The sequence below is a fragment of the Odocoileus virginianus genome, chromosome 5, assembly GCF_023699985.2.
Source record: "Odocoileus virginianus isolate 20LAN1187 ecotype Illinois chromosome 5, Ovbor_1.2, whole genome shotgun sequence".
NCBI classification, from domain to species: Eukaryota; Metazoa; Chordata; class Mammalia; order Artiodactyla; family Cervidae; genus Odocoileus; species Odocoileus virginianus.
In genome coordinates this window covers 92,011,642-92,033,466 of record NC_069678.1, presented here as the reverse complement: position 1 = coordinate 92,033,466, position 21,825 = coordinate 92,011,642, and the positions used below count along the sequence as shown (strand labels likewise).

The window sequence follows — 21,825 nt, the reverse complement described above, 5'->3', positions numbered from 1 at the left end:
ATTCTTGACCCAGAGCACTGAGGTGGCACCTGCGGTGGTTCTGGCAGGCGCTGTGGTGCCCTCACGGTTGCCAACACCAGAGTCCTGTTATTAAAAAGCCACATGCGCATCCTCTCGGCTAAAGGAGAAGCTTGGTAAAGGCGGCGGATGCACACAAAAATCAGTTTTCTCCTGTCTCCAGTGGAGAAGGTGGAAACTCTCAGGCCCCTGCAGTTCACTGTTCTTGAGACGCTGCAAGACAAGAGCTCCCTTGCACTTCTGGAGTCCTGGCCTTGACAATGACCAGGAACTGGAGTTCCAATCAAGCCCTCACAGACCCCACGATCAATACAACCACCTCTAGGGTGATGGGGAGTCTGGAGCAATGTTCTCTGAGTTGGTCCATTATCCTCCCACCCACTCAATATCCCATCATATGAGCAATGTGCTCCATCACTCACCCACTCACTCCTGCACATGGTACACAACATGCATTCAGTGAGCTCCTACTGTATACAAGACCCTACTTGGATATGGTGGGAGATGTCAATGTCAGATATCAGATATGATCACTTCACTGTCTTCAAGGAGTTCCAAACCCAGTGAAGAGATGAACTATGGAAAGAAACTACGGAACCACAAAGGGGAGGGTGATGAAAGACGCAGCTACAAGGAGGTTCAGAGAGAGGACCTATCTCATATTCCTGAGAAGCAGGGAAGGCTGCCTGGAGGAGGTGGCATTTAACATGGATTTTCTGAGATAGTAGAATTTAGACACATGCTAACAAAGAAATGGCATTTCAGGCAAACAGATGGGCCTGGGGAGCAAGGAGGAGACATAGAAACAGAACTGCAAGTTGTTCTGTGTGCCAGAAAAGGAGGGAGGGTAGTGAATGGCCTGGAAGAGTGAAAGTGAGGTTACAGAGGTCAGACTTTGAAGGAACTCAAGTCTGATCCTAAAGAAGATGGGAAGAGACCTGAGTGGAGAAGGGTATTGTAAGAACTGGGTTGCTCAGGAGGAGGGCAGTTACTGAAAAATTAATTAGGAAGTTTTGTGTTTGTTCAGGTAAAGGACAGCAAGAACCTGAGAGTGGGGACAGACATGAAGTGATGGGAATGCATGTGGCAAAGAAACAGTCATCAGGGCTCATGGCAGAGTAGGGCATGGGGAGAGGGGGCAGGGGCCTTCCTGGCCCGGGGACCTGTGAGGACGCACATTAGTGATGGAAGTGGGGCAGGGGGGAGTTCCACTTTTGACTCATTTAATTTCATTTCAGGCCTGATTTTGAAGCTCATTTTTACAGTTAGAAACCTGTTCAAATCTCCAAGTAGCCCAGGGTGTGGCCGGCCAAGGTAAACTTGGCGACTGGACAGACTGCATGCTCAAGCCAGAGACGGGATACCCTCCTGGTTGTGGGGCGATGAGCACAAGGCCTCCTGGGCAGCCTCCTTTTCTCCAACATCCCACACTGCCAGCTTAAAGCCGGTCACTCCCACTGGCCCCTTGTCCCCGGCTCCCACCTCCTTCCCCACCAAACCTCCACCTCCAAAGCTTTTACATCCTCAGCTGAGCCGCATCACCATCCCCTCAGACCAGGACCCTTCAGACTGGACTAATACATGGAAGTGTCATCTCCAAAAGCAGAGCAAGCCATTGTTTCCTAGAGTCTCCTTTTACAATTAGGGGAAAGGCAAGAGAAAGGCTCTTGGATCCCCAGGGGCCAGGAGAGACAGGGAAGCCACGGAGCTGTACTTGCCAGTTCATCTGCTGGCAAGCTGGCCTCACCACCGATCCACCCCTCGGGAGGGCTTCTGAGTCAAGTGCCCACATTCTTTAGGCCCTGCCTCCTCCACCCTGCACACCAGTCACTCTCATCCCCAAGTCCCTGCTGCCTAGGAACCACCCGCCACCTTCCAGCACATTCCAAATGCGCTACAGGTTCTTGCCTCCTCTTGCCCTCTTGTTCAGTACTGACACCACTCAGCGAGCAGAGCTGAGGCTGACAGATGAGGATGTGGCCGGACGGTAGAGCCGAGGTCATGGTGAAGCCCACCCACCACACCACAACCCCTAACATGTGAAGCAAACCCTAATGCAACCCCTTTAATCAGCTAGCCCGAAATAAGGCTCAGGTGCCATGCAGGAAGTTGTGAGCCCAGCTGTGATCAGGCCCCCTCCTTTCCCGCTGCACCGTCCCCTCAACCAGTGCTCCTTTCTTGGAGGACTGAGCAGGTCTACAGCATCCCTACATGAGACTTCAAGGCTCCCCAGCAACAAGCAAACCCAAATCCCAGCCACCAGTTTACTGTCCAAATTACAGAGGCGAAAAGCTTTCCCCCTCTCTCCTGAGTTCCAGCCTCCCCTGCCTACTGAAAGCCAGCCCCTAGTGCTTGTAGCATGCCTTTGCTGTTGGCTACAGAGAGAAAAGATGGGAAGGTGATCTGCGCCCCAGTCTCTATGATGGAGAAGAAGCCACAACACACTCAGAAGGACGATGCCTTCCACCAAAAGGGAAGGAAGGCACAGGTGCGTGGGTGGTGAGAACCAACGGCTGGGGGTTCGGCGTGCCCACAGACTCTCTGATGAAGGCAGCAAGTAGGATCTTGGAGATGTAGGTATGGCCCACTCCTCCCCTGAAGTTCAGAACATCTGTCCACAGGGAATCTGGGCAGAACACAAAGGGCCAGAGCCCTGCACACACTCGGAGACCTGCATCCATGGCAGCTCAAGGCACACACCCATCCGTCTCTGAGAGAATCTCAAAGGAAAGCAGTACCTTGTCGTTGAGAATCGTATTTTTTTAAAAGAGCTTTTGCATTATTTTATTAAAATAGGATTTCTTCATCTTTAGGAGGGAGTTTTGGGCACCTCTGAGAACTAAGGAAAACCACAGACCCTTCCCTGCCATCCCAAAATGCACCCACAACATCATATGTGATTTCCTTGCGAGTTCATAGATCTCCTGAAGTCCTGGGTCAGGAAGGCCCATCTCAGATCTCACAGCATCCTTAGGGGGAAAGGAGAGTAAAGTTTTGCAGCCCCAGTTTACAGATGTGGAAACCAAGGCGCTAGTTTAGTACCTGGGGTAACATGGTTACCCAAGGATACAACTGGGATAAAAACTGGCTCCCCAAATCAGAGCAATTTCCTTAAAGTTTGCCTGTGGACTCAAGGCCTGCCTTGGTTCCTCTGGTCCTCTGCGGCTGCAGAAAGAAAGAGCTTATGCAGGCCTAGCCCATGTCTCGAGTCTTCTCTGCCAACCCTTGACCTGACCCTCGGCCTCTTCCCTCAGCCCCCTAGTCAAGCACAGAAGCAGGGCCTCCTGGCTGCCCTCTGCCACCCAGTCCCCCTGTGGCAGGGTGACCAGGCACAATCATATCCCGGGGTGAGGAGTGGTGCCCATCTCCAATTGGAGGACTTGAAAGACTAGAGAAAAGTCACAGGAAGGCTTGGTTTTGTCAGGACACTGGGACCAAACTGCCTCGCCCCCGCTCCCTGCCATCAAAGCATGGAGCTCTAGAACCACCCATGGCCATTCTCCACCTCTTTCCAGCAAGCACTTCTGGCATCACGGGAAAAGTGAGCATGTGGAGGTGAAAGAGAAATGGAGGGGTTCAGCAGGGAGCAGAAATAGAGAGAAAGAGAGGGGGAAGCAGATCGGGTGAAGAGAGAAGAAAGAGAGGAAGGTGGAAGGAAGGAGGACAGTGGAGGTGGAAAGTGGGGGACAGAAAGAAAGGCATGAGACGAACAGGCAAAGGGAGGGAGGAGGTAGACCAGAAGGCCAGGTTCTGAGGGGCCAAGGAAGGCTCCTCATCTCTATTTCCAGGTTTCTTGGAAAAATCTGCTCTGCTTTCAAGTCCAGCCTCCTGGAGTGGCCCAGAATTTTCCAGAAAACCTTCCTATGCTCTAGATCAAAAGCCCCCTTAGCACAGGCTCTGATCATGCTCTTCTGGGGCGACGACATTCCAGACCATTCCCCAGCATTAGACATCACCATTTTGATCTTTCAAACACCAACGGCAGGAACATGTGCTCAAGGATAGAATCCACCCAGTGTCTAAGCAGAGAGACCCCAGCACCACCCCGTCTGCTCAAGACGCCACCCTCTAGTCCACTCTTTGCTCAGCCAAGTCCATAGACCATGGTGGAAGGCTCTAGAAATTCCCCTCTCTCCCCTTCCCAATCTTGCCTTGGGAGCTGGAATCAGGGCCCTGAAGCCTCCAGTATCCCAGCTGGTGTTCACTGACTCCTAGACAAGGAGCCAGAAAAAGGATTGTTTTAGCAGGTGGAAGTGATTCAAAAGGAAAAATAAAGAAAGAAATGTAGCAGTAATGACTCCCTGGACTGTAGTTAGAATGGGAAGTGAGGGAGAAAGAAGAGGCAGGAGGGGATGGGAGGAGGAACTCGAGAAGACAAAGGGCAGGCCCCGGGGCTGCTCACTGGCCATGAGGTCAGTGTGCGCATGCGCAGACCCGGGCAGCGGGAAGCCGGGCTGAAGGGACCCCGGTTGCGGCATCATCTGGCTTCCCAGCGGCCACAGCGCCGGCGGGTCTGACCTCAAGCAAGAGGCTCAGCAAGGCGGACACTTACACACAGATGTCTTCTGGCTGTTGTCTTTGCTGGGCATCAGCTTCACGCCTCGAGACTTCAACTCAATTTGCTTCTTGACTAGAAAAGAGGTGAACGAAAGAAAAATCTGGTTAAGTTTTCATCTGGGACTGGGGATAGGTCCCTCTAGAATGATCCCTCTTAGCTTGGGACATTCCATGGTGGGTCACAGTCAGAAGCCCCTCTGTGCAGAGATATGCCAAGGGTAGGGTTCAAGTGCAGCGGGGTCTCAAACATGGAGGAAGAGGTACTGTAGAGGCTGGCACTCTGGGGGAGGCAGCCAGGGTGATCTGCTTGCAAACTGGTAGTGAACATTGACATTGGAAGCCCTGCAGCCTGCCCTCTGTAGCTCTGCTCACCTGATCCAGTCTGACCAATTTCTGAACCAGACATTGGATTAGGTCCCCAAGTTGTCATCCTCGCTGTATCCACACCCATTGCAATGTGACTGTAGTCCGTCCTACTAAAGAGGTGGAGTTTATTTCATCACCCTGTGACTTTGGGTTTGGTCATATGGAGGCCTTGACATGTCCAAAGATTTGTAGGGTGCCTGACAGATTAGGCATGCTCACTTGAATCTCAGCAATCACTGGGAGGAGACATGGCTGGCCCCAGGAGGATGAGAACATGAGGAGCAGAGCCAATCTGCCTGGCCAAGCCCAGCCCATACCAGCCAACCTTGTGGGCAGAGGCAGCTGAGTCTGGGAGGTTCCTGGGGATGGTTACTGGCACAGGTGGTGGCTTGATGGATTGAATTGGTTTTGATCAAATACTGAGTCCAGTCCATAGCTCATCAGGACTTGGCCAAATAACACACAAATAGCCCCAGAGCCAGAACTCTGCAATTTCAAAGGTCATTCCTCTGAATCCATCAATCTCCTTTGGGTCTCAGTACCCCTGTGCACCCAAGGCATTCTGCTGGTTGCCCAGGGCTTCATCCTGTCTCTAATTGTATGACTTGGTTTTTCTCTTGAATTCCAGACAACCCCCACCAGATGGCTAGGCTCTGCTCTAACTGGTACCAGCAGTAACTGCAACTGTCACTTCCTACGTACCAGGCCCTGGACTCAGGGCCTTAGAACTTAAATCAGCATCACTGACCTCTCTCTTTCTCTTGCACCCATACACAAGCTATCAGCAAACTTCCAAATATATCCCCAATGTAGTCTGCACATCTGTCTCCCTGGTTCAGATCTCCCAGACTTTTCCTCTCGTTGCTATGGTCTTCTATCTTCCACGCTTGCCCCCATCTAATCTATTCTCAACATGAGATCCAGAGGGATCTTGTTAAAACAGAAGTCAGACCAAATTACATCTCTGCTCAAAACTCTTTAGGGACAACCCAACTCTTCTACAGCAAAAGCCAAAGTCTTTTAAAGGGCCTGTCTGGACTAATCGGCCCTCTCTGAGACCTCTCTGACCCCATCTTCCACCTCCATCACTCTTCTCCGGCTGCAAGCGCCCCTCTGATGTTCCAATAATATAACAGCTGCTTGCTCCAGCCTGCCAGTTCCCCGGAAGGCTCTTCCCCAGATATCTTCATGACTTGCTCCCTTTTTTCCTTGAAGCCTCTGAAGCAAATACTACTTTCTCCTGGAGGCCTTCTTGACCACTCACTTAAAACTATACCTCCAAACCCATTTCTCCCTATCCCCTTCCCTAAAGATAGGGAGTTTATCCCTAACTTTCTATCACATATATCATTTTCTTAATGATATTGCAACACTCTATGTTGCAATGTAAGCTCCATGAAGGCAGAGATTTCTATCTGTTTTGTTCATTGCTGTGTCCTCAGTGCCTAGAACAGCGCCTTGTCCATACTGGGCCCTCAACAATCATTTCATTTGGTCCTTACATGTTCAACAACCCTGACTGGTAGTTATTATATATACTGGATCAATAATAAAATTGGGGTTCCCAGTGGTTTAAATGACTTACAGTGGGTCACATAGCCAGGAGGCAGCTTTGCTCTTGGTGGGACCGCAGCATCTTTTCACATGACCTGTCCCCAAAGTTATGCCAAGGGCATGGTCAACCTTCTTCAGCATCTGCCCCCTCCCCAGCTCAGCCCTTGGAGACTCAGGGGTTCACTCTGTGCCTGAGATAACATGGCAATACTGGAACTAAAGCCCATAGTGATCAGGTGTGCAAGGGGGGCCATCTCCCAGCAGCCCCCACCCCCCTGCTCATCCCTGATCTGCATATATTAAAAAGCTCCCCAAAGGTTGGTATCCTGGCTAGCTGCTGTCTAAGCTGAATGCCTGATAAAATTCAGTTACTACCACAGAGTCACCGCTTCTCAACATGCATTCAAATTCTTTTTATAAATGTGCATTACTCTCCATGTGTATCCAGCAGGAAAATTTCCAATGAACACTAACGTGGGTCCATTATCAAACAGAGCGTATTAGTAGGGAAACATGCATTATTCAAGCCTAGCTAATAACAGTGCAGCAGGGGAAAAATGTCCTCTGATTCAACATCCCTAAGAAAATAGGAGGGGCTCCCCAGGTGGCGCTAGTGGTAAAGAACCCGGCTGCCAATGCAGCAAAGTAGGAGGCGCAGGTTGGATCCCTGGGTGGGGAAGATCCCCTGGAGGAGGGCGTGGCAACCCACTCCAGTTCTCTTGCCTGGAGAATCCCATGGACAGAGGAGCCTGGCGGGCTTCAGTCCATGGGGTCACAAAGAGTCGGATATGACTGAAGTGACTTAGCATGCATACACACAGGAGAAGAGAAGTGGTCCTAGCACTGGGCAGGGGTGGGGAGAGGGGTCTCTATGATAAAGGGCAGCCCGTCTGGGGGCAGGTCTGCAGAGATGGCTCAGGGCATCTGGGGAAGGAGGAGGAGGCAAGTCAGTCTTCCTAGGCTCCTAATTTCAGGTTCTAGTGTCCACTGGGGGAGAGGGAGGAGAAGGGAGCCAGTGCCCCGAGGATGCCTTTCCCAGGGCAAACGCTGCTTGAGTTTTCCTTGTAGCTGCTGAAGGGGGACCTTGAGATGCAGGTGGACATGCGGGGTGTTGAAGGGGGAGCCCTCTTCCTCTCTTCTCCAGGTTGCATTGAGAAAGAGGCTCCTGCCCATTCCCCACCTCCAGGCCCCAGAGGGCAACCCATGTCCATCCTCTCTACTGGTCCTCTCCAAGAAAGACTGTCTAACTTGATACATCAGTGCTTGTAGTCACTGGGTGACTCCATCACACGTTGCATCAGGAACTTATTCCACTCTTCCTCTCATCTGTCTTGCTACTCGCCACAGGATGGGGTTTGTTAAAATGATGGCAAGAACCTGTGAAGAAGGAACCTGAAAAGCTGGAGGGAGCTCCTTATGTAAACTTTGGGACCCCCTGCCCATCTGAGCCAGGTCTGAGAGGCTGGGTCACCCACGCAGTCGATGGGCCTCCCACGTAAGCTTAGGAAATGAAGGGGCGGCAGCTCTGTAGGCAAGAGGTTCCTCGCACCAACAATACAACCTCTCAAAAAACGTATGTCCAGGCCCAGCTAGCCCTGGCCCAGACCTGGGGAGGTGGCGCTGACAGATGGCCCAAGCCATCGCCAGAACTGTAGAATGGGTCAGGAAAGTGACCTGGCTGGGGGATACCACCCGACAAGATCCACGTCACCAGGGATCTTAGCCTCCAGAAACCACCTCCATATGGTGGAGGCACAGTTTTGGGACAAGCCAAGGGAAGCAGGTACACCCTGAATTATGGACAGTTAATCTGTCTCAGCCTGACCAAGTGCGTGGTGGCTGACTGAATGAACTAGCTGGACAGACTAGGGAAGGCCTAGTGTGAAGGATCAGAGAACAAGGGTGCTCTTCTCTCTAGGTCTCCACAGACTGAATCAAAACCCAAAGGCAAAACAGCAAGGACCTGGAGAATTTCTGGGGTGCATTTGGTCTTGTTCGAACATTCATTCTTTATAGCGCCCACTAGCATAGCACCTATGACATTACGTTGAAGCACTGGTCTATCAAGGAGATTCTACTATCATCATGGGTGAAATGGAGACAAAGCAGAACCTGGGGCCGGCTCCTTGGTCCCAGGGACACTTGAACACACAGCCCCAGTGCACATATGCACGCCACACATCCGTGTGTATGTGTCTACAACCAGCGTACCCAGGAGAACACCTCTGTGCCCGTGTATGCATGGCTACAGACATTCACATACAAATATCATTCACACTTATACCTGTGTGTGCACTCTATGTGAACGGAGTCAGGACTCCCCAGAGAAAAGTGCTGGCTTTAACTGGTTGATGGAAATCTTAGCAGGTACATTCATCTGCCCTGAATGATAATGCAGGAGGCTGCCGGGCGGCTCCTTTCATCCTTTATATTCTGCTTAATTACTAGACATTTTTCCTGCTGTTGTAAAGGTTAGCGGGACACACGGTACACATTTAGCTAGAAGAATCTGGCAACACAAATGCCTCTCGAGTCTCAGCATCAGTTATTGGGCTGAACTAGTGGGAGACAAGGGCTTGCTGGGGAAGGAGACAGCGGAGGGTGGCCTAATCTGCTGCCACAGCTCTAGGAACCCAGAAGTACATGGAACATATGGCCTCTCACTCCAGCGCATTCAGACAACAGGGAGCCCCTGCACTCACCTGACCACTCGCCTTTCCCCAGCACCTGGCTGTCCTGCTAGCTGCACCATCCCTTCATCCATATTAAATCCAGCCCATTCAACTCAGAAAGTATCTCCAATGTGTTTCCTTCTTTCTATCTTCTAAGCCACTCCAGCCCTAAACACAGCCTTTTCTGCTTGGTTTTTGTTCACTGAGTCACTGTCTCTAGCCCATTTTAAAAAAGGTTACTTAAAGATGGAAATCTGAGACTCTCCTGGTGGTTCAGTGGCTAAGACTGTTCTCTCAATACAGAGGACCTGGGTTCGATCCCTAGTCAGGGAACTAGATCCCAAACAACTAAGAGTTCCCATGCTTCAGCTAAAGCTCCTGTGTGCTGCAACTAAGACCCAGCATAGCCAAATAAATAAATAAACAAACATATAAAAAAATGTGGCCTGCCGACAGGCTATAATTTTTTTAAGAAATGGAAATTTGATCACCACTTTGGAAACTTGGGTGTGCATCCTGTGGTCTGCCTCTCCCTTCTCACTGAGGGCCTGCCTCGCTGCCTGGCCACCAGCACCCTGCAGAAATGTTTTCAGGACTCACTGTCCTTTACCAGACAAAGCCAGGATCTGGCACACTGGCTCTTGATTTCACTGAGACTCATGCCAAAGATACAAAATTTGGTGAAGATGCCTAAGGCCTAATGCTTCAAGGTGTAGACCTTCTGGCAGATGGGGAAATCCTTACTATGAAGAACAGTAGGAAGAGAATGATTATAGAACAGGGCTGGGGACACCTAAAAGTAACAAAAGATAAGGTATCTGTTGCCAGGTCAACAGATTTAAAGGATAAATATAAAACTATCACATCAGACTTGATCATGATGCTGCCAACACACAAATGAATAAGCTGGGATGGCACCACCAATGACAGTGCACTGGCATGCTTGATTGCCGTGGAAGGCTTAGAGATTAGCAAAGGTGCTAATCCGGTGGAAATCAGGAAAGGTGTGATGCTGCGTGTGGACACTGTAACTGTTGAGCTAAAGAAGCAGCCCAAACCTGTGATAAACCCTGGAGAGACTGCTCCATTTGCCACAATTTCTACAAATGAAGACAGAGACCAGCAACAGAATTTCTGATGTAACCACAGAGGTTCAAAGGGTGTGCTTACAACAGAGGACAGGAAAACACTGAATGCTGAATTAGGAATTGAAGGCACAAGAATTAAGATTACCTATCTCCCTACTTGACTAATACATCAAAAGTTAGGAAATGGGGATTCCGGGATACTGGTGGTTTCTAATGTCCAGTCCATCATGTTCACTTTGGAAACTGCCAATGCCCAGTGAGTCTTTGGTTATAATTACTAAAAACCCCCTCAGTACACTCATTTGAAATAGGATGAAAGTTGACCTTGGGGTTATAACAGCCCAAGCTCCAGGCTGGGCTGGCCATCATCACTCTGCAGAAATGCTTTCACTGCTCACTGTCCTTGGCTAGACCAGGCCAGGGTCTGGCACACTGGCTCTTCATCTCACCAAGATTAATGCCAAAGATACAAAATTTGATGAAGATGCAAGTGAACTCTTAGTTGTTGCATATGGGATCTAGTTCCCTGACAAGGGATCGAACCCAGGCCCTCTGCATTGAGAGTGTAGGTTCTTAGCACCAGACCAGCAGAGGAGTACCAGATTTCCATTTTTAAGTAATGAAGATCATAGCATCTGGTCCCATCACTTCATGGAAAATAGATGAGAAAACAATGGAAACAGTGACAGACTTTATTTTCTTGGTCTCCAAAATCACTGCAGATGGTGATTGCAGCCATGAAATTAAAAGCCGCTTGCTTCTTGGAAGAAAAGCTATGACCAACCTAGACAGCATATTAAAAAGCAGAGATATTACTTTGCCAACAAAGAAAGATCCGTCCAGTCAAAGCTATGGTTTTTCCAGTAGCCATACATGGATGTGAGAGTTGGACCATAAAGAAAGCTGAGCACTGAAGAATTGATGCTTTTGAAATGTGGTGTTGGAGAAGACTCTTTTGAGTGCCTTGGACAGCAAGGCGATCAAACCAGTCAATCTTAAGGAATTCAGTCCTGAATATTCATTGGAAGGACTGATGCTGAAGCTCCAATATTTTGGCCACCTGATGTGAAGAACTGACTCATTTGAAAAGACCCTGATGCTGGGAAAGATTGAAGGCAGGAGGAGAAGGAGATGACAGAGGATGAGATGGTTGGATGGCATCATTGACTCAATGGACATGAGTTTGAGCAAGCTCCAGAAGCTGGTGATGGATAGGGTAGCCTGGCATGCTGCAGTCCATGGGGCCACAAAGAGTCGGACATGACTGAGCGACTGAACTGAACTGAACTGAAGCTTCAAGTTTTGGTGTCACAGAACGAACCCAACAAAGCTACTGCTACTGATGGTACAGTATTTGGAAAAGTGAGCTGAACCCTTAGTCTTTATGATGTTTTGCTTCATGACCCAGGAAAAGGTGAAGAGGTTATTGTGACCAAAGATGATGCCACATTCTTGCAAGGAAAAGGTGGCAATATTCAAATTGAGCAACTTATTTAAAGACTCACTGAGCATTTAGAATGTTACTATCAGTGACCAGGATAAAGAAAAATGAAGTGAACATCTGGCAAAACTTCAGATGGAGTAACTCTGCTGAAGATTGCTGGAAGAAGTGACGTGGAAGAGGATGGAAATAGTCCCCAGTGCTTTGAATGCTGTAAGAGCCGCTGTTGACAAAGGCATCACCTGGGTGCTTTGCTTCAGTGCGTTCCAGGCTTGGATTCACTGCGCCAGCTAAATGAAGGGCAAAAAACTGGCACCGAAATCATTAAAACATCCCTCAAAACTCCGGCAGTGACCACTGCTAAGAACGCAGGTGCTGAAAGATAATGGATAGTTGAGAAATTTTTGCAGGGTCCCTCCAAAGCTGGGTAATTTCTTAAATATGGTGGGAAAAGGAATCATCAACCCAACTTAGATTGTAAGCAGTGCTCTGTTGGGAGCTGCCGGTTCAGTTTCTTGGTTGATCACAGCAAAACTCACCATGCTGCTGGAACCCCTAAAGTAGAGAAGGACTCTGACACAGTAGAAGGGGGACAGCATCAGGGGTGGCCCATGGTTCATGGGTGGCAGTGTAAGAGGGGGCATGTCCTAACTCCTAGGAGAGTGCTGTGCTATTTTTAAAACATTTTTATTTTAGATTGGAGTATAATTAACAATGTTATGTTAGTTTCAGGCATACAGCAAACTGACTGTTACACACATACGTTTATCTAACCCTAACCCTATTCTGTGGCACAGGGAACTCTGCTCAATACTCTGTAGTAAGATAAATGGGAAAAGAACTTGAAAAAGAATAGATTCATGCTTTGCTATTAATAATGGGCTGTGCAGCCGTCTTCATGAGTGACTTCCCAGCAGTCAGCTGGAGGAGATGGCCAGAAGACGGATGTTTAAGGGAATCACTGTGGCCACGGGTTATTGCTTTCAGCCGCCTCTGGGATGCTGTCGTGTCTCCCCGAACATCCTTTCTCCTCTCCTCTCGCTCAGCTCAGAGGCTACCTTCTCTCTGTCTCTGTGTCAGGGAGAAGTCAGTGCCGTCTCCAGGCTCCACCTGCACCTCCGCTGAAACCCTCATTACGCGGCCCCGTCAGATCTGGTTCCAGCAATCTGCCGCATGGGCTCCTATGTCTGCATCCTGGGGCAGACACAGAGCCAGGCACATAGAAGGTTTCCAAAAAGAGTGTGATGACTGAGCGGATGAATGACCCACTGTTAACAGAATCTATGCTTTGAATTCATTTCTGGAAAAAGGAAGGGGTGACACTTGAAGCCTGGCAAGGCGAGGGGGTGTCGCATGTGTGTTCACGCGGCTCACTATTGATTGAACTCAGGAGCTTGGCCTTGTGGGTACTCAGCCTCCAGGATCCTGAGATCCATGCTGAGGACCCCAGAGGCCTAAACTTGGAAATGAAGCCACTAAGAGTCCGGCAGCAGTTCAGAGGGCCAACAAGAATAGAGCAAATAAGCAGGAGCTTGGATCACAGGGTGCCCGAGGCACTGGCCCAGGACTGTGGATCGGACACAAGCAAAAACTCAGTGTCCCTGTGCAAATCAGAAGCTTCAGCCTGTTACCATAAAAAGCCTCCAGCATCCCAGTAAATGCCGATCGTTCTCAAATGGAAATGTTTCTTGGGCAGACAATTGAGACTCAGCACAGGACTTCCAGAGAGTAGAAAATCTTCCAGTCTCGCAGTCACTAGGGTGGACTTGAGAGGCAGTGAGACGAGCAGCGGGGCAGGCTAGGATCTGGCTGCAAGGAGGTAGAGTCACTTGAGGATTATCATCAGGTCAGAGCAGCAGCGAGGGGGACATGCGTGAAAAGGAGCCAGCGCCGCCAGCTCACTCTCATTGCACGAGGGTTCCCCATATAACAGGGGTCAAGGTGATGGACAGGGTGGGAAGCTTCATGTTCCCATTTCGAGAGTGCCTGCCAAGTGTCAGATATTTTACCAGGAGCTCCTTTCACTGCTAGTCACCTTGCAGGGTTAAAATGACTGTTCCCTCTTCAAATGAGGAAAGCAACAGTGAAGGGGGTTGCCTTCCCTCCAGGGTAGCCCCTCACCCCTTGTGATCAGCAGCCACTGGGGGCATTTAAGAAAGGCTCTTCTCACTGTCATTCCTTGTAGGCTTAAAAAAAACCAACACACCAAGAACAAAACAACCAAGGAAACAATGAAAAGGACTGGAAATATTCCTCACCTGGAGACAGAGGGTTTGATGACACAGTCTCAGTGCTCTTCCAGAACAGGAAGGAATTTTATAGAACCTCAACTCCTGGGCTTGCCAAGTACTTTAGGTAGAGGAACTTATTTCAACCAGCTTAGGTACATGCCTCTACAAATAGATCAAAGAGGGACTGCTCTAGTTGAAGTTGGGGTGGAAATTCCACCTGCTCAGCCCTTTGCAAAACAGCTGCTGGGAGAACCCCATGGTCTCCAAGGAACCCACTTTTTTTTTTCTTCCATTTATTTTTATTTGTTGGAGGCTAGTTACTTTACAACATTGCAGTGGTTTTTGTCATACACTGAAATGAATTAGCCATGGATTTACATGTATTCCCCATCCCGGTCCCCCCTCCCACCTCCCTCTCCACCCCATCCCTCTGGGTCTTCCCAGTGCACCAGGCCTGAGCACTTGTCTCATGCATCCAACCTGGGATGGTGATCTGTTTCACCCTAGATATACATGTTTCGATGCTGCAAGGAACCTACTTTGAAAGTCCATTCTTTTGACCCACTTCTCTCCTTGTTACATGCATGGGAGGACTCATGCCTTAAGATGGGATTGATGACCTCAGCCTCTACTTTGCCTGGAAGCTTTTATATCCTTTTCTCTAGCCAAGGCCCTTCTTCTCTGAGCTACAGATTGACAGAAGAGACAACTGTCTATCTCTCTCCCAAACCCTGGCATCCCACACTACCCCAGAATCAATGCATCCCAAGCAAAATCTGTCCCCCATCTGCCTCTGCCAGGGACCATCTTGGTTAATATTGTCATTTATTTTACTCACTTACTCAAGCTAAAAACCTAAGATTCATCTCTGACTCATTCATCTTCTTTCCCCCGTCCCCTCTCACTCCCAAACCTGACATGTACTGAGTCCAGGGTGGTTGATCACAGAAGGATCTCTTCTGGTCTGTCTCCCCTTCTTCATCTCCTACTGCTTCTGCCTAAACTCTGGATCTTCACTGTCATCTTTTTTAAAAAAAATTTTTTTGGCCATGCCATGAGGCATTGCGGGATCTTAGTTCTCCATTCAGGGTTTGAACTTGTTCCCCCTGCATTGGGAGTGCAGAGTCTTCACCACTGGACCACCAGGTAAATCCTTGTCAAGTTCTCATCCTCCAAAAACTCGTATCTGTCTCCCATCATTTTCATTCTAGAGCAAAGATTTTTTGAAAATGAAATGTGATCATCTCTCCACTCTTGTTAAAACTTCTGATCAACCTCTCACCACTATGGGGTCTTCCCCCTATAGAAAGAATCTGCCTGCTAATGCAGGAGATGCAAGAGAAGTGGGTTTGATCCCTGGGCCTGGAAGGTCCCCTAGAGCAGGATATGGCAACCCACTGCAGTACTCTTGCCTGGAGAATCCCATGGACAGAGGAGCCTGGCAGCCTACAGTCCATGGGGTCATAAAGAGTTGGACACCTCTGAGCGCTGAGCACACTCACAAGCACCACTCTGAGATGAAGCCCAGCATTACTGCAGCTTTTTATGACATGGTGTGACTGCCTACCTCACTTTCCAGCCTTATAACTCTAGCTGCCCATCACAGCTCATGACTGCAGACTTCGCTCTAGGTCAGCAACTGTTTTCTGTAAAATGCCTCATCTCAGTTGCAAACTACCCGACTCCGGCAGCACTCAAGCAGTCATAGAAAATTTGTCTATTAATGAGTGTAACTGAGTTCCAATAACCTTTCATTTATGGATGCTAAAATTTGAATTTCATATAATTTTCATGTGTTATGAAATGTTCTTCCAATTTTTTTCTTCAACTATTTAAAAATGTGGGAACTCCCCTGGTGGTCCAGTGGTTAAGACTCCATGCTTCCAATACAGGATGTGTGGGTTTGATCGCTGGGTCAGGAAACTAAGATCCTGTGTGCCACGTTATATGGCCAGATTTTTAAAAATTATTAAAATAAAAAGAAGTGTAAAACCCGCTTTTACCTTGAAGACCACATGAAAACAAGCAGAGAGCTGAGTCTGGCCTGCAGGCTGTGGTTCGCTGACCTGTGCTACAGACACACACAGATATTTGTGGTTCCGTAGACTTAGCACTTTCATATTCTTGCTTGAGCTCTACCTGGAAGGCTTCTTCCCGTTGTCTGTCTGGCCTCTTTTTGAGACTCACACTGAAGTCTGGCTTTCCTTAAGTGTCTCCAACAACATGAATTGCTCCTTTATCCACTCCCAGAACCTTTCATCAGGCCTCAATTATAGCTCTTCTCGTACGGCACAGAAGCTACAGACTCACGTCTGTTCCTCTCTTTAACCTGCTCTCTTTGAGAGCAGAGACTGGTCCAGTCACGTTGATCTTTCTGTGATGTCACGTGGTAGGGTCACGATAGTGTCACAAGGGACACATTTCTTAAAAACGAAATACAGCTGCCCACCTCCCCACAGTCAGCTCCAGGCAGCAGAAGCCTAGAACTCAGATCTGCTACCATGCGGTTCTGGTTAGCATTGTGTGTGGCCGTGAACAGCCCTAAATTCTGATGGGGCTGAGATAAGAAGGGAATGTGCTGTGTTGTAGGTGAGTTACATTTATTTATTTTAATTTTCTTGTTTGTTTCTCTGGGACAAAACCTCCACGGATACAGGGGTTGGGAATTACTGGCTCTCAAGTGCCCTACGTCCCTTGAGAGTCTAAGGCCATAAAGCCAAGCACGGGTGAAGCTGGTCCCATGCGGATGACTCCCTAGGCCCATTCTTCTCCGCGATCCCCCGTGCCCAGAGCCGGACCTCTGTGGACAGCTAGAGAGCCAGGAAGCCTGCCAGTCCAGCTGGCCCGCCGCCTAGGGCACTGAGCAGAGCAGGGCAGGCCCTCTGTTCCCTTGCTCCTGGTTTCCTGTTGGGCTGGCAGATGGGAAGCACAGCAGATGTGATGGAGAGAAGGGCAAGATCTGGTTATTGATTCCTGGGGTCCCCTCCTTCACTGGTTACAGATTCCCAGCACGCCCTCCTGCCCTGGAGGCTGGCAGTGGTCAGCCTCAGCTCTGTTCTGCCAGGCAGCCCCTCTTCAAGGGCTCCAGCTCCTGCTCCCCCTTCCCTGGCCCTTCCCCTAGTGTGGTAAAGGCCTCTCGGCTGTTTGTTCCCTGGGGACCTCATCATTGCTCTGGGTTCCTTTAATCTCACCCTCCTCTTTGTAGTTGGACCCTTCACTAAACCTTCTTCAGTTACAGCCCCGCAGGAAGTATGCTCCTATCTCCTCCTGGACCCCTGACTGAAACCCACCTCTGCTCTTCTTTGGGACTGAATTTACAAGCAGCAAAACTTAGAATGTTCTTTGCTGGTCCCGAAGTTTTCATCCCTTTAGAGCAGTGGTTCTCAACTGGGGGCGATTTTGTGCTCAGGGGATATTTGGCAAAGTCTGGAGACTATGGTTGTCATGATTGTGTGTGTGTGTGTGCGTGCACACACGTGTGTGTGCATACACACATGTGTGGGTGCTGCTGGCATCTAGCATCTTGTGGGTAGAGGCCAGGGATGCTGCTAAGCTGCCTGCAGTGCCCGAGGCAGCCCCTACCGGAGGGAATGATGCAGGCTACAGTGTCAACAGTGCGGAGGCTGAGAAACCCTGCTTTACAAAGTTGTCAGTTAAGTCTCCAAATGATTGCTGTAGACCCTTGCACTAGGTACTCGCAGTCTGGAAAACACTAGAGAAAGTTCCCGGGGGAGAATCATGTATTAACACAAGTGGCACCCACCACAGTCTATTAGCATGCCAGATCCAGATGAACTTGGCTGGGATTCAAACCTGGGCTCCAACATTCTATGGCTGAGACCTAGAGCCACCATGGAACCCTCTCTGCAGCTCTCAGTCCTCATCTGTAAGATGGGGCTAGTAGTAGTACCTGCTTCACACAGCTGCTGTAAGAACTGAATGAACTAATATTTATTAGATGCCAAGTTCTTGAAACACAGGTACACTGGTGCACACCATCCTGAAAATCCTGTTCTGGGCTATGCTGTGGGAGGATCAGAGAGGATAAGAGTCTACTTTTGCCTTCTCCCAGAGTCCACAAGTCTGTTCTATACATCTGAGTCTCTTTTTCTGTTTTGCATATAGGGTTATCGTTATCATCTTTCTAAAGTCCATATATATGTGTTAGTATACTGTAATGGTCTTTATCTTTCTGGCTTACTTCGCTCTGTATAATGGGCTCCAGTTTCATCCATCTCATTAGAACTGATTCAAATGAATTATTTTTAATGGCTGAGTAATATTCCATGGTGTATATGTACCACAGCTTCCTCATCCATTTGTCTGCTGATGGGCATCTGGGTTGCTTCCAGGTGGACTGGGAAGACCCAGAGGGATCGGGTGGAGAGGGAGGTGGGAGGGGGGACCAGGATGGGGAATATATGTAAATCCATGGTTAATTCATTTCAGTGTATAACAAAAACTACTGTAATGATGTAAAGTAATTAGCCTCCAACTAATAAAAATTAAAAAAAAAAAAAAAAAGAGTCTACTTTTGAGAATTTTGTAACTAACACCATTTTTCAGATTGTGGGTTGTTCCTTGCTACAGACTTGTGAAATTGATTTAAAAGCTGCAACTAACACTAAAAATTGGAAAAGAAATTTTCAGGGTGCATCATACTTACTAAGGGTAAATAGCACTTGGTGACATTTTCCTTTTAGGTCTACAGATATATATGTGTGTCCAGGTTGTAATGGAAAAAATGTATATATTTGTTTTATGGTAGGATGAGATTAACAAAACAAAGTTTAAAAGCTACCAGTCAAATAAGAAAACTGAGGCAACCATAGCCCCATAGGAGAAGGCCTTGTGATTTTGCAGAAAAACTCACATAGGCCTGTGAATGAATTTGAGCTTCATCACTGATATGCTGAAAAAGCAGACATCACTTTGCCAACAAAGTTCTGTATAGTCAAAGCTATGGTTTTTTCAATAGTCATGTACGGATGAGAGAGTTGGACCATCATGAAGGCTGAGTGGCGAAGAACTGATGCTTTTGAACTGTGGTGCTGGAGAAGACTCTTGAGAGTCCCTTGAACAGCAAGGAGATCAAACCAGTCAGTCCTAAAGGAAGTCAACCCTGAATATTCACTGAAGGACTGATGCTGAAGCTGAAGCTCCAATACTTTGGCCACCTGATGCAAAGTGCCGACTCATTGCAAAAGGCCCTGAAAAAATGCTGGGAAAGACTGAGGGCAGGAAGAGAAGGGGACGACAGAGGATGAGATGGTTGGGTGGCATCATTGAATCAATGGACATAAGTTCGAGCATGCTCAGGGAGATGGAGAAAGACTGGGAAGCCTGGTGTGCTGCAGTCCACGGGGTCACAAACAGTCAGACACGACTGAGCGACTGAACAACAACAGGTGATAGGCTGTGTGATCTGGGTGTGTTTGGTGAGGTTCACAGTCTCTCTGAGCCTCAGCTTCCTTCTGAGATTTGGGAATTAAAATACATTCATCACTGTGCTGAGGGGAGAATTAAAACTCATATGGTGCCTGGTGCAGGGCCTGAGGCATAGTAGGGGTGCAATGGACGTGTGCTCCTGACCTTCTCGAGACTGCCTGGTCTGGGTTCTCGTTGCCTGTTGTCTGGCAGCAAACTCTAATCTATGACCATGACAAATGGGCCCTCAGAAACTTGACTTACATAAGAAACACCTGGAACCTCTTCAATCGGATGAAACAATGTTCATTTCTGCTTTTCTGTTTTGGAAAACATGAGAGGAAGAGACAAAGAGGTGCTTCACTCCCACTAAGGCCCAACCTCAGGTGCAGGGGAAAAAAAAGTCTGGAAGAAAGTTCTTGGAACCAGGGTTTGTGAAGCTCATCAAAGTTGGCTTCCTGTTTGTTTTTGAAAAATAATTTCAAGGGAGTCCTGCTACCCAAGGCTAAGGGTGAGGCTGTGCATAAAAGATTCAGATTCTAGAGGTCATGTTTCTGCTCCCAGGGCTGTTTTATCCCAGTTCCCAGCCTGAAAGCCTGGCCCTGGGGGCCCCTGCTCTGCCGGTGCCACGTCTGGGGCGGGCAGGGTGCTCAGTGTTCAGGCCGAAGCCTCAGAGCCTCCGAGGTGGGGCATGGAAAGACAGGCTGCCCTGCTCCTCCCCAGGAGTCGGTGCTCCCTCCTAACGGTGGCGTGGCCTTGATCACTGCTCCATCTTCCGTCAGGCCTGTGTCCTATGCTCACTGGTTGATACACGTACTCTCACTCCCAATACAGCCCACTCTTTATTCCCCAGGGCCTCATACAGGGCCTTCTGCTTAATAGGCGGGCAATACAAATTCACATCGAATCAATCAGAACCAACTTCAGTTTGTAATTGGTGGCTGTTGTTTAGTCACTAAGTTGTGCCTGACTCTCTTGCGACCCCTTGGACTATAGCCCACCAGACTTCTCTGGAGGAAGTCCATGGGATCTCCTGGGCAAGAATACTGGAGTGGGTTGCCATTTCACCCTTCAAGGGATCTTCCCTACCCAGGGATAGAACCTGCGTCTCCTACATTGGCAGGCGGATTCTTTACCACTGAGCTACCAGTGTGTGCATGCAAGCTAAGCCACTTGGGTAGTATCCGACTCTTTGTGACCCTATGGGCTGTAGCCTGCTAGGTTTCTCTGTCCATGAGATTATCCAGGCAAGAATACTGCAGTGGGTTGCACGCCCTCCTTCAGGGGATCTTCCCAACCCAGGGATCGAACTCAAGTCTGGGAAGCCCATAACTGGTGATAACAATGGGTTAATGAGCAAGTTTGAAACCAATCCTCACTGTTTGTCTCCATGGATAAATTCTGTGTACTTTGGACAAACTCAAGGTTGAAAAGGAAGGCTGTCATCTATACCTACCATCCACCGGACTTTGGGATCTCCTCCAGGTGTGGAGGACCCCCCGCCTTAGGATTAATCCACTCCTTTCTATGGGCAACTCTCCTCTCAGAGTTAGGAAATTCATCATGGATGGAGCAGAAATCTGCTTACCTGCAGTTTCCACCTGCCATTTCTGGTCTGATCTCTTGCCTCTCGACAGCTCTTCCCAGATTTGAGCATCTAAGCTGGAGAGCTCCCTAAAGTTTCGTCTGTCATTTGTCAAACATTTGTGTTCTACACGAAATGAATGAGAGGTAAGATATGGGCAGCTCTCCTACTTTACCCTGGGGTAGGCTAAACTCTGCCAGTAGGAGGGTGGGCTCTAGATTCGAGGGGCAGGGGTTCAGAGAGCCTTGGGAAACTGGTTTAATTTCTCTGAGCCTCAGCTCCCTTGTCCATCACATGGAGATGGTGGCAGTATTTGCTTCACGGGGTAATGACGAAGATTAAGTGAGATGATGCTGATGAAGTGCCAACCCCAGCACCTGGCTCTCAGGAGGCCCGTGGTATAAACTATTAAGATTCTGCTGGTCTGAAGAGGGGCAGCTCAGGGCACACTATTCTACACAATTCAAGAAGTGTCCTCCCTTGGACAACAGACCACAACGGCAGATGCGGAGATGCTGAAATGCAGACGTCTGGGTCTGCAAGTAAGAGCAGGACAACAGAGGCAAGCACACCCAGCCTGCGGACCTCGCCGCCGCCTGGCCCTGCCTACCTTGGTACTGGGCGCTGAAGCCACGCTGGCGGTGGTTGCCGTCCGACGTGAAGTGCAGTCGCAGCCAGTTCTTGCTGCTGATGACGGGGGCTGGGAGGCTGGCTCCGGTGAACCTGTGGGGACAGGAAGTGTGGGGGAGGGAGGTGAGGGACCACAGCTGGCCGAGACTGGGCACCCGGGAGTCTCTCCACTGCCCACGTGTGCCGGGACCTCTGTCCCAGCAGCAGGGAGGCCCACGCTGCCCCAGCCGCCCTCCAGCAAGGAGCCTGGGATCTG

General features: G+C 49.1%; 1 protein-coding gene across 5 annotated transcripts in view; it reads right to left on the bottom strand.

Moving 5' to 3' along the window:
• The window catches only part of CSMD2 (CUB and Sushi multiple domains 2), a 697,019-nt gene that overhangs the window by 318,093 nt on the left and 357,101 nt on the right, over positions 1 to 21,825 (bottom strand). For all 5 annotated transcript variants that reach the window (XM_070468425.1, XM_070468426.1, XM_070468423.1 and 2 more), the window contains 2 exons: positions 21,550 to 21,662; positions 4,571 to 4,648 (listed from right to left, as the gene is read on the bottom strand). In XM_070468425.1, the coding sequence (XP_070324526.1) occupies positions 4,571 to 4,648; positions 21,550 to 21,662 (191 nt within the window). The remainder of the gene's footprint in view (positions 1 to 4,570; positions 4,649 to 21,549; positions 21,663 to 21,825) is intronic.